Source organism: Hypanus sabinus, chromosome 9, assembly GCF_030144855.1.
Source record: "Hypanus sabinus isolate sHypSab1 chromosome 9, sHypSab1.hap1, whole genome shotgun sequence".
NCBI lineage: Eukaryota > Metazoa > Chordata > Chondrichthyes > Myliobatiformes > Dasyatidae > Hypanus > Hypanus sabinus.
Window position 1 is genome coordinate 97,090,418 of NC_082714.1, and position 12,617 is coordinate 97,103,034.

At 39.8% G+C, this 12,617-nt stretch overlaps 1 protein-coding gene across 3 annotated transcripts in view; it reads right to left on the reverse strand.

The window, feature by feature from the left end:
- The window catches only part of bnipl (BCL2 interacting protein like), an 81,644-nt gene that overhangs the window by 35,116 nt on the left and 33,911 nt on the right, over nucleotides 1–12,617 (reverse strand). For all 3 annotated transcript variants that reach the window (XM_059980315.1, XM_059980314.1, XM_059980316.1), the window contains exons 2-3: nucleotides 10,780–10,875; nucleotides 1,225–1,295 (exon numbers count right to left, since the gene is read on the reverse strand). In XM_059980315.1, the coding sequence (XP_059836298.1) occupies nucleotides 1,225–1,295; nucleotides 10,780–10,875 (167 nt within the window). The remainder of the gene's footprint in view (nucleotides 1–1,224; nucleotides 1,296–10,779; nucleotides 10,876–12,617) is intronic.

The following is a 12,617-nucleotide window of genomic DNA, read 5'->3' on the forward strand; positions in this document are numbered from 1 at the left end:
CATACTTAGCTCAAGGACAGCATCGGTTCTGTATTATGAGAATATGCCGCAGATGAAATCCACTTCATTGTGGCCCTTACACCTTCTTTGTTTCGCTGCACTGCACTGTAAATGAAACATCAAATTCTGCCTTTTACTTCCTTTTGAACTTCCTCAATGTACTTGTGTATGGAATGATCTTTCTGGGTGGCAGGTAGACAAAAGTTTTTAGGGCATCTTGGTACATGTGACAGTAATAAACCAATTACAAATTCCTTCCAACAAATAAGTATTAATGCAATCAATTCCATTTTCCTATATTTTATGAATATTTCTGCAATTTATTCAGGCACAGGAGTAATCTGTGGATACAGCCCAGTCCATCATGGGTTAACCCCTCCACTGAGCACATCTACACGGAGTATTGTTGCCGGAAAGCAGCATCCATCGACATGGACCCCCATCAACCTGGCCATGCTCACTTCTCACTGCTGCCATCAGCAAGGTGGTACAGGAGCCTTAGTACTCAAATCACCAGCTTCAGGAACAAATATTACCCCTCAACCATCAGGCTCTTGAATCAGTGGGAATAACTTCACTCGCCCCATCACTGAACTGTTCTCACAACCTACAGATCCACTTTCAAGGACTCTTCATCTCATATTTCCGATAATTGTTTGTTTATTTATTTCATTTGTATTTGCACAGTTTGTTATCCTTTATATATTGGTTGCTTGTCCATCCTGTTGGGTGCTGTCTTTCATTCATTCTATTTTGTTTCTTGGATTTACGGAGTATGCCCATAAGAAAGTGAACCTCAGGGTTGGATATGGTGACATACCGTATATGTATTTTGATAATAAATTAACTTTGAACTTTGAGAAAGCCAAGGCTACTGGTTTACTAATGGAACTACAGTTGTTTTAGATGAGATCTGGAGATCTGGAGAGATAGAATGAGATCAGGACTGTAGGGACTCATCTTATCAGCCTAAAAGCTATCATTCAGTACATTTAAAGCAGAGGTTGACCGGTTCTTGGTTAGTCAAGGTGTCAAAGGTTATGGAGAGAAGGCAGGAGAATGGGGTTGACAGGGATAATAAATCAGCCATGATGGAATGGGGAGCAGACGATTAGCCATGTTCAAATTCTGATCCTACACCTTATGGTCAAAGGCACAGTGGGGGCAGTCACTCCCTTTCAAACAGGAATTCTCATTAAAGGTTCCCATTCCCAAAGTAATTACCAGGTCGGTTGGCATCTGCATTGACATTTAGGTCATCCTCTGTCAGAGCATCGTTGTCTTCAGGAAGTGGTCTGCAAATATAAAAATAAAAAGAGTTCCAATTCTGAGGAAAGAATCACTTCAATGTAATATGCATCATTTTGGCTGTTAAACCATAATTCTACAAAACCAGACAGTGTGATTAGAACAGAAGAAGAAAGCTGTAGACTGTAAGAAAGCATCACGAAGTAGCAAGGGGAGCACAAAAATGAGATGTGGAACTCAATCTAGGGAAATATAAATAAGAGACTTGGAAATGGCAAGATGAGAGAAAACACAAAAATAAATGATAAGGTGAGTAATGTAGAAGGACAGGAATCACAAGTGTTATAGGGTTGAGACTAATTTCGTTAGACTGCTCTGTCAAAGTAGTACATTAAGAAATATTGGAAAATGAAGAAAGATTAAACATTATAATCTCTTCAATCTCTGTCTTATTGGAAGAGGACACAAAAACATTCTCAGAAAAATTGTAACAGAGCATCTCAAAGAACTTAACATTTCAAGAAAAAAAACTCATTGATGAAATTAGTAGGACAGAAGGTAATAATTCTTCAGGACCTAGTGACTGGCATCCTTGGAGTTTGAAGGTGGAAGCTATGGAGATAGTGGATGCACAATTTTCACCGTCTAAAATCCATTTGATTCTACAACTTTTCTTGTATTAGAAAACAGCAATCATAACCTCAATGCTTAGAGAAGGAAAGAGGGATCTGAAAAACAGTTAGCCTGAAAGCAGCAACTGGAAAAATGCTGAAATTTAAGAAACATGGTCGAACTGGTGTAGATTTGTGCAAGGGAAGTCATGGATGACAAATTGGTTGACATTTTAAGAGATGGTAACAGACAACTAGATAATATACCAGTTGATATGATGTATTCAGACTTCGATAGATCATTCAGAAGATGCGACGCAAGGGTTTATTAAACAAAATTAGTGTGCATTAGTGCTAATCAAGGATTGACTAATGGACCACAGAAAATAGGCAGGAACTAGTATGTGCTTTTTCAATTGGGGTGCTGTGACCTGTGAGCTGCTCTGGAGACTGTTGCTCAACCCAAGATGTTAACAATCTAAAATCACTTAACTGGCTGAAGAGATTGAATTAAATATTTTCAAGTTTGCTGATGTAACAAAGTTAGGTGTCATTGTAGGTTACAAGGAGATAGAGGAAGATTTCCAGAAAATATAGACAGGTTGACTGAATGAGCAAGGACTTGGCAGATGGACTGTAATGTGGACAACAGAGGTTTAGTGGGAAAAATTTCAGGAAGTTGAAATATCTTTCGATTGGTGTGAGTTTGAGAGGTTTTGATGTTCAGAGAGATCTGGGACATGAATCACAAAATTAAAATATGCATGCTTTGGGGACTTCCGGTAAGATGGTGATTGTTTAGCTGCTCCGAACTTTTGCTCCGTCATTCTCCCTATCTTTAGTACTATATGTCTCCATTCTTAAACCTTAGTTAGGTATTTTATTAGGTCTCTTTTACTTGCCTGCGAACACGTCTATCTTATAATGGCAACCAAAAGTACTAAAACTGGGAAAAAGGAAACTTCTACAGCTTTGCCGGCTGACATTCTCGCTGCTTTGGAACAGCATCGACAAGATATTTTAAAGGAATTTAGAACTTCTTTCAAACAGCTGGATGTCAAATTGGATCGGATCAACGCTAGAGTGGACGAACATGCTGAACATTTATCTCGCATTGACTCAACTTCTGAAGATTTAAAACGCCGTGTTCAATACCTTGAATCTCTCTGCTCCAGCCTAGAGGAGAAGAATTGCAAACTTTTTTCCAAAATTGTGGATTTTGAAAACCGGAGCAGACGTTGTAATTTACGAATTCTTGGTTTGCCAGAGGCCACCAAACAGGGCTCCCCCGTGAATTTTTTTTCCGATTTTCTCTGTGAGATTTTTGGGAAAGAATTTTTTCCGACTCCACCTGAGCTTGAAAGGGCATACAGGATCTACGTTTCCCGTGCAATTCTGGGTTCCCGCCCACGACCGGTAATTTTGTGCTTTCATCAATACCAGGTGAAAAACTGTTTGATTATGGAGGCATGCCGCAGAGGTACTTTTGCTTTTCAAAATACAGTCATTCGTTTTGTGGAGGATTTTGCCCTCCAGGTTCTGAAGATGCGTGCTGAGTTTAAAGGTGTAATGAAAGTGCTTTTTGATCGCGGACTCAGACCCTCCCTTCGAAATCTAGCCGACCTTCGAATTACGCTTACTACTGGAGAATATAAGTGGTTTAAATCAGTGAAGGAGGCTGAGGCATTTGTTGGAAGTCTTCCGGCCATCCCATCTTCTTCGGAACCGGTCTGACCTTCTAAAATGGTGGATAAGTACCTCTTGTAGTAAAGCTATTTTTTTCCGGACTCAGACTTTACTTGAATAATTCAGACATTATTTATTGAAACTCTAAGGGCTGTAGACAATCTCTCCCTGGACTTAGTGCGTTTTTTCTAAATAGATAATCTGAGTTTAATGTTTCCCTACGGACGTTTAGATTATACTTGTGTAATCTATTTTATTCTTGTATAACTTTATCTCTAGAGATCTACAATTGACTTTAACTTGTTTTGGAGGTTTGGAGTTTTTATTGAAGGCCTCCCTGTTGGTTGATTCATAGTTTAAGTTTTGTTTTTTTTTCTGTAAATGGTTGATAAGTACTCTCTTTGAATCTATAATTTCCCCCTTTTCTCCCTCCCATTTTTTTTTTAATCTTCTATAATTTTTCGCGGGTAGGTTAGTTTTGGTTTTCTTCTGATTTTCTTTGTATTATGTTTTATACTTCTGTTGAAGTTATTCATATTTGTTATTATGTTTTCTAGTGCATAAACTAGTTACCATTTGCTATAGTATTTATACGGAACTGTTGTTAACGACACAGAACTGGAAGTCATACTTGGGTTAATTTTTTTGGTAGAGCTAGCTGCTGTTTTTGGTAGCCGTCTAGTTTTGGGTTGCGAGGATGGGGTGGGTTCTCCAGTTCCAACACTACTCACTGTTTCTTTTGCTTTCCTTTGTTACCTAGGACATGTTTCTGTTTTGATTCTATGAATCTATGTTTACATTTTTGCTCCCAGATTGTTATTGTACTGCTTGACTGCTGCCTTCTATGCACTAACAATTGATAATGGTTAATACACTTAAATTTGTGAGCTGGAATGTAAAGGGATTGAATCACCCTGTTAAAAGGAGGAAGTTATTCTCACATATTAAACAACTCAAAGCTGACATTGCTTTCCTTCAAGAAACTCATATTCATTATTTTGATAACTCCTGGCTTCTGTCAAAGTGGGTGGGTCTCCATCCTTATTAACTCAAATATTCCTTTTGAACTCCATAATAATATAAAACAGAGTCTGTTACAATGGTCACCTCTATCTAAGTCTTTGGTGGGTCATATTAATGTTGTTAAAATGTATGTTCTCCCTAAACTTTTATACTTATTTCAATCAATCCCAATTTTTATTCCTAAATCTTTTTTTGATTCCTTAGACTCTATTATTTTGTCATATCTGTAGAAGAATAAGCACTCTAGAATTAATAAAGTTTATCTCCAAAAATCTAAAAAAGAAGGTGGCATGGCTTTACCTAACTTTCGTTTATATTATTGGGCAGCCAATATACGTTGTGCTACCTTTTGGTCTTTTTTTCATGGCCAATCTGAGTGCCCTAATTGGGTGGCAGTGGAGTTGAGCTCCACTAAAGAATTATCTATCTCTACACTTATTGGCTCTGTACTCCCTAGTAGTTTGTCCAGATTAATAGTTAATCCTCTTGTTGGACACACTTTGCGTATATGGGCTCTGTTTAGGAAATTTTATCGTTTCCATGGTTTTTCCTTTTCTAGCCCCATCTTACATAATCACCTTTTTTTACCTACTACGTATGACTCAGCATTCCAGGATTGGTATAGGAAGGGCATTAGACATTTTGAAGATTTTTTTATTGATAATCGCTTCACTTCTTTTCAACAGCTCTCTGCTAAGTTCAATCTGCCTAATGCTCATTTTTTTAGATATCTCCAAATTAGACACTTTATTGTTCCTTTAATCCCTAACTTCCCTGAAATGCCTGAGAAAAATGTTATGGACTTATTTCTTTCTATGAATCCACTAGGTAAAGGTTTAATATCATTTATTCATGATAAATTAGCAGCCTTACGACGTGCCCCTGTGGATAAAATTAAAATGGCATGGGAGCATGATTTAAATACCTCCTTATCTGATGAGACTTGGGACTCGATTCTCAAATTGGTTAATTCAACCTCTCTTTGTGCTCGCCATTGCCTTTTACAGTTTAAGATTGTTCATAGAGCCCATATGTCTAAATCTAAATTATCTGGATTTTACCCCAACATTAGTCCTCTTTGTGATAAATGCAAAAGGGGCGTGGCCTCTCTCATCCATATGTACTGGTTTTGTCCTAGCTTGGAGAAATTTTGGAAAGATGTCTTCATAACGTTATCGTATATTCTGAATCACCACCTAGAACCTAACCCTTTAATTGCTTTGTTCGGTTTCTGGGGTGAGACAGATTTACGTCTGAGTTCAACTCAAGTGTCGAATATTATCTTTTGCCTCTCTCCTGGCTAGATGTTTAATCCTCCTTAGATGGAGTGATGTTGCCCTGCCCACTCATGCTCAATGGCTTAACGATATTATGGCCTGCTTAGACCTTGAAAAAATTCATTATTCAGTTCTTAATTCAGACTTAAAGTTCCATAAGGTCTGGGGACCTTTTATTGAGTACTTTCATAACCTTCCTCTTAACTAAGGTTTTTTTTTCGGTCCCTTGCTTCCAGCTCCTTTTTTGTGGTAGTAGGCATTAATATCTTCTGTTGCTAAGTGTCCTGATTTATATTCTCTATATTGTGTTGTGGTTGGTCTGGAGTTTTTTTTTGTTGCGGGGCTTGGGGAGGATACTAATTTTACATGTCTTCAATTTGGGTGCTTTCTCAATTATCTTTCTTTGTATCATATTATTATTGTATATTTTTGCACTGTATCAATGTTCTTCATTTTAATCTGGGCTTTTTTATCTGTAGTTATGTAGAAAATGCATAAAAAAACTAATTTAAAAAAATGTGCATGCCTTGACCTTTACTGTAAGAGAATGGAAAACACAAGTAGAACACTATGTTGAACTCTGCTGAGGCTACATCTGGAATTTCATGTAAAGTCTGGCCTCTATACCCAACAAGGAATTCCCTTGCAAAAGAGAGAGACTAGAGATGATTCACCAGCTTGTTCACTTTTGATAGCAGTTTAGCTGTACGAGGAAAGACTCAACTGACTGGATCTATACTGACAGACCACAGTTTTTGTGGCTTCAGAGTTGTGTCAGACATGGCTGTAAGCAGCACAATGGTTCACAGGGGACTGTACTGGCCCCCTTCCTGTTTACCCTGTATACCTCAGACTCTAGATACAACACTGAGTCATGTCATCTGCAGAAATTCTCTGATGACTCAGCAATAGTTGGGTGTATAAAGGGAGGATGGGATGATGAATACAGGGCTGTGGTGGAGGACTTTGTTAAATGGTGCAAGTTGAATTATCTGCAGCTCAACATCAGTAAGACAAAGGAGATGGTAATGGACTTTAGGAAGACCAAGCTTGCACTGCTCCCTGTTACTATTGATGGCGAGGACATGAATGTGGTGAGGAGCTAAAAGTACCTGGGGGTGCACCTGAATGACAGACTTAAGTGCAGCAACAACACAGAGACTGTGTGCAAGAAGGGCTAGAGTCGCCTCTACTTCCTGAGAAGTCTGAGGTCCTTTGAAGTATGCAGGCCTCTCCTTGTGTTCTATCAGTCTGTTGTTGCCAGTACAATGTTCTATACGGTGATGTGCTGAGGCAATAGCATCAACACTAATGATGCCAACAGGCTCAATAAACTGATTAGAAAGGCTGGCCCTGTTATAGGAGTCACACTGGAGGCTGTGGTAGAACAAAGGCCCCTCCGGAAAATCCTGGTAATTCTAGACAATGTTTCCCCACCCTCCGCATCCCACCTTGGCTGAACAGAGGAACACTTTTAGTAATAGTCCAAGTCTGCGCTGCTCCAAAGAGCGCTGTATGAGGTCATTCTTACCCTCAGCCATTAGGCTCTATAATGAGTCAACCTGTAGCTGGGGAAGTGATGCCCCATCCTCAGACTGTTTGAGATCATTTATTTTTTATTCTTTCTTACTTCTCTTCTAATACTGTATTTGTAAATTTGTCTACCTGTGCACTTGTAATGCTACTGTGACATTGTAATTTCCTTTGAGATCATTCCACCGAGATGCAAAACTGAGCATCATAGGAAGTCATTCCTGCCTGTGGCCATCAAATTTTACAATTTCTCCCTCAGAGTGTCAGACACCCTGAGTCAATAGGCTGATCCTGGACTTATTTCTACTTGGAATAATTAACTTACATTATTTAATTATTTATGGTTTTATATTGCTATATTTCTACACTATCCTTGGTTGGTGCGACTGTAACGAAACCCAATTTCCCTCGGGATCAATAAAGTATGTCTGTCTGTATCTGTACCCAAGTTTAGAGAAATGAGGAGTGATGTCCTTGAAAAGTACAAATCCTTTAGGGATTCACTGGAAAGATATAGAGCTGATCCTATGCTGGGATCTCCAGTACACACAATGCAGCACAGCCAGGCCCTCCAACCTAGGATGTTGTGCCAAACTAATTAAACATTCTCTAATCTGGTCCATTCTGCCTATTAAAGTCCATATCCCTCCATGATCTGCATATTCATGTGCCTATCTAAGAGCCTCTATCATATCTGCTTCTTCTGCCACCCCTAACAGCACATCTAAGCAGCCACCACTCCCAGAATAAAACAAAACTAACCCTGCCTAGAACTTACGCATCTTATCTCAAATTCACGTTATCTACTATTGGACATTTTGACTCGGGGGGTGGGGTGGGGGGAAAGGATACTTGCTGCCTATTCATCCACGTCTCCTATAACCTTACATACTTCCATCAGCTCTCTCCTCAGCCTCCACCACCCTGAGAAAACAACACGAGTTTGTACCACTAACTTCAATTTCAAAGTTTGGCCATTAAAGAGAAAGTGGAGAAAGAATTTTGTCACCTGGAAGACAGCAAATCTTTGGGATTCCCTATATGACAGGCTCTGCAGTCTCAGTAGCTGACCACATTCAGGACACACACCAATGGGTCTTTAGGTTTTCAGGTTACAGTGCAGGAAAGAGGCATTGAATTAAAAGATTAGCCATCATCGCAGTAAAAGGCAGGGCATACTCATAAGACTGAATGGTCTAAGTCATGCTTTTAATCCCACCTTCCTGCTCTTAGTCGTAGAACACTGCATCACAGAAACAGGGCCCTTCAGCCCATCTAGTCCATGACAAACCATTAATCTGTCTAGTCACATGGACCTGCATCTGACCATAGCTCTCCATACTCCTCCCATCCATATATCTATCCGAATTTCCCCTAAATGTTGAAATCAACCCCACATCCACCACTTGTGCTGGCAGCTTGTTCCACATCAACAACCTCAAAGTGAAGTTCCCCTTCATATTTCTCTGAAACATTTCACCTTTAACCCATGGCTTCTAGTTGTAGTTCATCCAACCTCAATGAAAAAAGCATGCTTGTATTTACCCTCTTTATACCCCTCACGATCTTGTATATCAAATCTCCCCTCAATCTTCTATATTCTAGGGAATAAAGTCCTAACCTAAATAGCCTTTCCCTATAATTCAGGTCCTCAAGTCCTGGCAATGTCCTTGTAAATTTCCTCTGTACTCTTTCAGTCTTGTGGAGGAGTGGGCAGAATTAAGATGGGGCCAAGTAGCTGCCCTTTGAGCTCATCTGCGGAAACAGCTCAAATTCTTCTCTTCAATGACTTTTTTCCCCTTTTTCAAGGAGGTAGAGGTTCTGTGTGGCCCTGATCTACAAGTGGCACTCAAACTGTTTATAATAAAAAAAATAAACAACAGTGGATGAGTTCTGTTCATGGAGCTGGTCGGATGACTGTTTTCCCACATTTCCCAGGCGTGGCTTGAAAGGTGGCACCCTCAGGGTGCGGGCCTGTGGGTGACCAGTGTTGCCAACTGAGGGATCACAGGATTTTGCTGTGGCGGATGAATGGAAAAGTGACATGGCAGACTGTAATATCATAACAGCCACTGTCAGTCTCCCCTTTCGCTGTGAAAATGGGTGATATCGCTCTGTCCCTTGTTAGTGAGAGAGAACCTGTGACATGTTGAACTGTTGGGTAAACAACAGTTTTCGTTGACTGGAGTTCATGGTCTCTTTTGTTGTTGCTTGGTGGGCACTGACGCTTTTTGCTGAAACGGGGGAGGGAGAGGTTGATGCGTGTGTGGGGGAGGGGGTAGAGTGGGCTTTGGGGTTCTAACATTCTTCTGTCATTCATTCTTTTGGGGTTCTTCTGTTTATCATGGATATCTGTGAAGACAAGTATTTCAGGTTGTATACTGTATACATTCTCTGATAAAAGGAACCATTTATTTACATCTTTCCTGTAGGTAGGTGACCTAAACTGCACACAATATTCCAAATTAGGCCTCACCAGCATCTTGTACAATTTCAACATAATATCCCAACTCCTGTATTTAGTACATTGATTTAGGAAGGCCAACATGCCAGAAGTTTTCATTATGATTTTGAAGTCTACTGCCCCGATGGTTAAGAGAACTACACATCCAAAATACTAATTAAATACTTTGAGGAGTTCTGTCTCCAGCATACATTCAGCAATGAATGCCAGATGTCTGACATCTTCTGGCTGGGTTAAAATCCTTACCCCTCTATTCCTTCTACCAATTATGTACATTTTTACCCACTATTTTAGTGTGTCCTTTGTTAAAGGAAATGGTCCTTCCTATTTTCCAGCCTCCATTCAGCCTTCTGTTACAAAGAAAGTTCTTCCAGTCTTTTCTCTTAGATAAAATTTTCAACTATAACACTGGCTAATTTCAAAAAAGCACGAGGGAATCCACAGTTGGCCACAAAGAGCAACTTTATGATTTCTACTTATTGGTCTCCACTGGGCTAGCTTTCACAATCAGGAAAGAACTCGGCCTCTAAGGCAGCAAAATTAGAACAAGTCTCATAACCTTCCTGGGGTCAGAGCACCAGCCTGAGTGTCAGTAAGTGCTCCCCTATTAACCCTTAAATGACTGGTTCTGCCTTTGAAGTTATTCTCCTTTGATCTAGACTTGCTCTAACAACTTCTTGTCCATTACATCAAATAGTGTTATCATCATAAATACCTTGAGGATATTTGTAACTGTCTTCTGAGGATAATGTCAGTCCAAATAATTAACCCCAGTGTAATTCATACATATTTCATGAGCTTTTTTTTTTGGAAAAATCTATAGAGACACATGAAAGATATATGAATTACAATGTAAAAATATCTGACAAATATGGATTAAGAAACCTCTTTTTGAAGGCTCCAACATAATAGAATTATCTCGAAGACAGCATCTTACTTTGGAAACTCTTCATCCTGCCATTCTTCCCGGAGTTCCATATCCTCAATTTGTACTTGTGCAGAAATTGGGGTTTCCAGCTCTTCCTTCTGTGGACTGGAAAAGTAAAGATTACAATGGGACAATAGCTTGCTAACCCACAGATAAACAGGAGATAAAATGCAATTCCTTCTTCACAGAATTATTTTAATACATCTTTATCACACCTTTCCCAAGATTCATTCCTTTCTAAAGGTCATTTCTCCGAACTGATTATCCAGCTGCAAACTGTCCACCCCCTAATTACAGATGATCCGTAACAGAGTCTGCACATTTTGCAAATGCCTATAGCTGTATGGAGACAGGAAGATCAGGGAAGGCATAAGAAAGCTGGAAGCACAAAATAAACTGCTGAAGAATCTCTCACTCTTCTATAGGTCAGAATGCTGGCAAAAGTAAGCTAGCCAATATTAAAGAGAATACCAAAAGTTTCTTCAGATACATAAAGTGTAAAAAAGGTGAGAGTGGAAACCAATGCTGGAGAGGTAATAATGGGGGAACAAGGAACCGATGGATGAACTGAAAATGGATTTTGCATCCATTTTCACTGTGGGAGACACTAGCAGTATGGTGAAAGTTCAGGTGTCAGGGGTCATGAAGTGTGTGAAGTTACTATTTCTAGTGAAAAGGTTCTTGGGAAACTAAAAGGTCTGGAGGAAGATATATCACCTCAAACAGATGGATTACACCCGAGTGTTCTAAGAGTTGGCTTAAGAGTTTTTGGAGGCATTAGTAATGATCTTCAAGAAAATCACTAGATTTTGGAGTGGCTCCAGAACACTGGAAAATTGCAAATGTCACTCACTCTTCAGAGGGGTGAGAGGCAGAAGAAAGGAAATTATAGGCCAGTTAGGCTGACCTCAGATGCTGGGAAAATGTTGGAGTCGATTGTTAAGGATGTGGTTTCGGGATACTTGGAGGCACATGATAAAATAGGCTGAAGTCAGCATGGATTCCTCAAGGGAAAATCTTACCTGACAAATCTGCTGGAATTCTTTGAAGGAGAGTCAATTGTGTTGTGTATTTGGATTTTCAGAAGGTTTTTGAAAAGGTGTCACATAAGGCTGCTTAACAAGCTGCGAACCCATAGTATTACAGTAAAAATTCTAGCATGGATAAAGCAGTGGCTAATTGGCAGGAGGCAAAATGTGGGAATAAAGGAAGCCTTTTCTGGTTGGCTGCCAGTGGTGTTTCACAGGGGTCTGTGTTGGGACTGATTCTTTTTAAGTTGTATGTCACCGATTTGGAAATAGATGGCTTTTATTGTAATATTTGCTGATAATGTGAGGTGGAGGGGCAGGTGGTTTTGAGGAAAGTAGAGAGGCTACAGAAGGATTTAGTCAGATGCGGAGGGAGGCAGGAAGTAGGGGCTGAGAGCAAAAATGGATCAGTCACGATGAAATGGCAGAAAAGACTTGATGGGCCAAATTCTGCTCCTATTTTTTTTTAAATGGTCTTATGACAGAGAGCGATCTTGCCAAGCTGTTGTCATTTCACACCATGAGCTTCCAGAAGATCCAACATATTTTCTGGTCAAGAAAGATCTCCAATCACATTTTACTCCTTCAGTGTCATCAAGAGGACATGGCCACAATCATTTTAAGGAAACATTGCAGATGAATTGGGCACGCGATAAGAAGCGAGGCTAACTCCTTCATAAAGACTGGACTCCTGAAGGGCAGAGGAAACACCAGAGACCAAAAACAACTTTGTGCCTTGCTGTAGAGGCAGAAATGAAGACCTTGAACCACACGTGGGGCACAATAGAGAAGATGGCCAAGGACAGAAAGAGATGGAGG